The 2,122-nt window shown below is 44.5% G+C and overlaps 1 protein-coding gene across 1 annotated transcript; it reads right to left on the reverse strand.

The window, feature by feature from the left end:
• Positions 1-783: 783 nt before the first annotated feature.
• LOC117362328 (olfactory receptor 52E4-like) lies at positions 784-1,740 on the reverse strand. The gene has a single exon (XM_033948559.1). The coding sequence runs from the start codon at positions 1,738-1,740 to the stop codon at positions 784-786; it is 957 nt and encodes a 318-aa protein (XP_033804450.1).
• Between the last annotated feature and the right edge of the window lie 382 nt (positions 1,741-2,122).

Genomic DNA, 2,122 nt, shown 5'->3' on the forward strand with positions numbered 1-2,122 from the left:
CAGGGGGGCATCCCCGTGGGAGTCCCGTGGGCCAGGGGGCGTCCCCGTGGGAGTCCCGTGGGCCAGGGGGGGAACCCGCGGGATCCCCGCGGGACCCGCGGGATCCCCGCGATCCCCGTTCCCGTGCAGACCTCTAGGTTAGGTTGCCGGGCCGCTGAACTGATGGCGCCAGCGGCCCTTTTTTCGACACTTAGACCTGGTTTTCTTTCGTCTAAGTCAAACAAGTCTAAGTGCCAACTAAACTGTTTTGGTTATAGGTGTTGTACGCCTAGGTGTAGGTCGGCCCACCTCCCGCCCTTTCCTCTCCTCTAAATACACCTCTATTCTTTCTGTGCGTTTAGAGGCAGGGGAAAGGCCTAAGCTGGTTTTAGATACGTCTAAAAGTCAGCTTTGGTTATGGGTACTTGGATGATCAGGCTTTTTGATCGTCCAAGTAGCCATTTAGGACACTTTTTAGACTTTTTTTTTTTATTATTATTATTATTACCCCCATAGCAAATAATGCTAGACGCCATATATAAAATTCCCCAACAAGTGTATCTTAGGTTTGAAACTGTAGAACTTATCATAAAATAACTGTACAGATGATCACGATAAATGTACATCTTGGTCAGTCCCCAAAAATAGCCACATCTGGACTTGAGATGCACTTCCTATATTAAACGGGGAAAAACTGGCTTTTGAATGAAAAAAATCTCCATGTTGGAAAATGAATAATGATCGATCGGAAGAATGACTGATGAAAACAGATCATTTCAGGGATCTCCCGTGTTTTCATATCCGTCATTTTAACGCTGTATGTCTCTTCAGGTAGCACAGATGAAGCACCCTATCCCTGATCTGTTTTGTCCTCACCCCATAGATGATAGGGTTTAATGTAGGAGGCAGGAGAACGTAAACATTCGCCAAGAGTATGTGAACAGAGGGAGCTATGTTATGCCCAAATCGGTGGGTTAGGAAGGAGAAAATAGAAGGTGTGTAAAACAACAAAATCACACAGACGTGGGCAGTACAGGTGCTGAAAGCCTTCAGCCGAGCCTCCCTGGGGAGCCTTAAAACTGTTTTGAGGATCTTTGTGTATGAAACAGCTATCAATGTAATATCGACGATCATTAAAAATGCCAAAAACAAACCATATGCAATGTTAGGTCTTATGTTTTCTGTGCAGGTGAGTTTCACTATGCCCATGTGCTCACAATATGAATGGTGAATGACATTGTTTCCGCAGAAATCCAGTCGCCTCACCAGGAATATAAACGGAGTGATCAGGACGACGGGTCTCATTAAAATAACAAATACAATTATTTTTGCTATTAAGACATTGGTGAAAATGCATTCGTATCTCAGTGGGTTACAGATTGCAACGTAGCGGTCAAAAGACATTGCCAACAAGACCCCTGACTCCGTCCCTGTAAAGAGATGGATGAAGTACATCTGTGTGACACAAGCGCTGAAATCAATTTCGGTAGCCTGGAACCAGAAGATAGCAAGCATCTTCGGTAGTGTGGACGAGCAGAGAATTAGGTCCACAACGGCCAGCACACACAGGAAGTAGTACATTGGGGCATGGAGACTTTGCTCGCTTTTGATGACCAGCAGGATGGTTCCGTTTCCGAGAAGGGCGATCACATAGAGAGAACAGAAAGGGATAGCAATCCAGCAGTGCAGATCCTTCAGGCCAGGGATACCCAGCAGGATGAAGAATGCAGGGAACGAGTGAGTGCCGTTGGATCCGGACATAATGTTGCAGCTGTCGAGCTCTTGAGAAGGCTGGAGTTTTCGCTCCCTGTAGAAAATGAGAAGTTTGATCATTCCTTGTATCACCCCTTTCCCCCTCCTGACTCTTCCCTAATTTCCTTCTTTCCTGGCCTATCCATCATTGTAGCTCTTTTCCATTTCCAATGTGGTTCCTTTTATTTTATTCCATCGGAAACCGCTCTAAAAGGCTTCTCTTGAGCAGTATATCAAGTTGATGCTGAACATCTTAACAATAATGACTTTATACATTCATTTTCTCTTTACTTATTAGACATTGTTTAATGGGATGATGTATGATGTAATGAACTTTAACATGCACTTAACAACATCTGATCTATGCTACAAAGAATGAGTTATCTGAATT

Source organism: Geotrypetes seraphini, chromosome 6, assembly GCF_902459505.1.
Source record: "Geotrypetes seraphini chromosome 6, aGeoSer1.1, whole genome shotgun sequence".
In the NCBI taxonomy this organism is placed as follows: domain Eukaryota; kingdom Metazoa; phylum Chordata; class Amphibia; order Gymnophiona; family Dermophiidae; genus Geotrypetes; species Geotrypetes seraphini.

Coding starts and splice junctions, on each gene's coding strand:
- LOC117362328 (XM_033948559.1), bottom strand. CDS start 1,740: ATGTCCGGATCCAACGGCACTCACTCGTTCCCTGCATTCTTCATCCTG.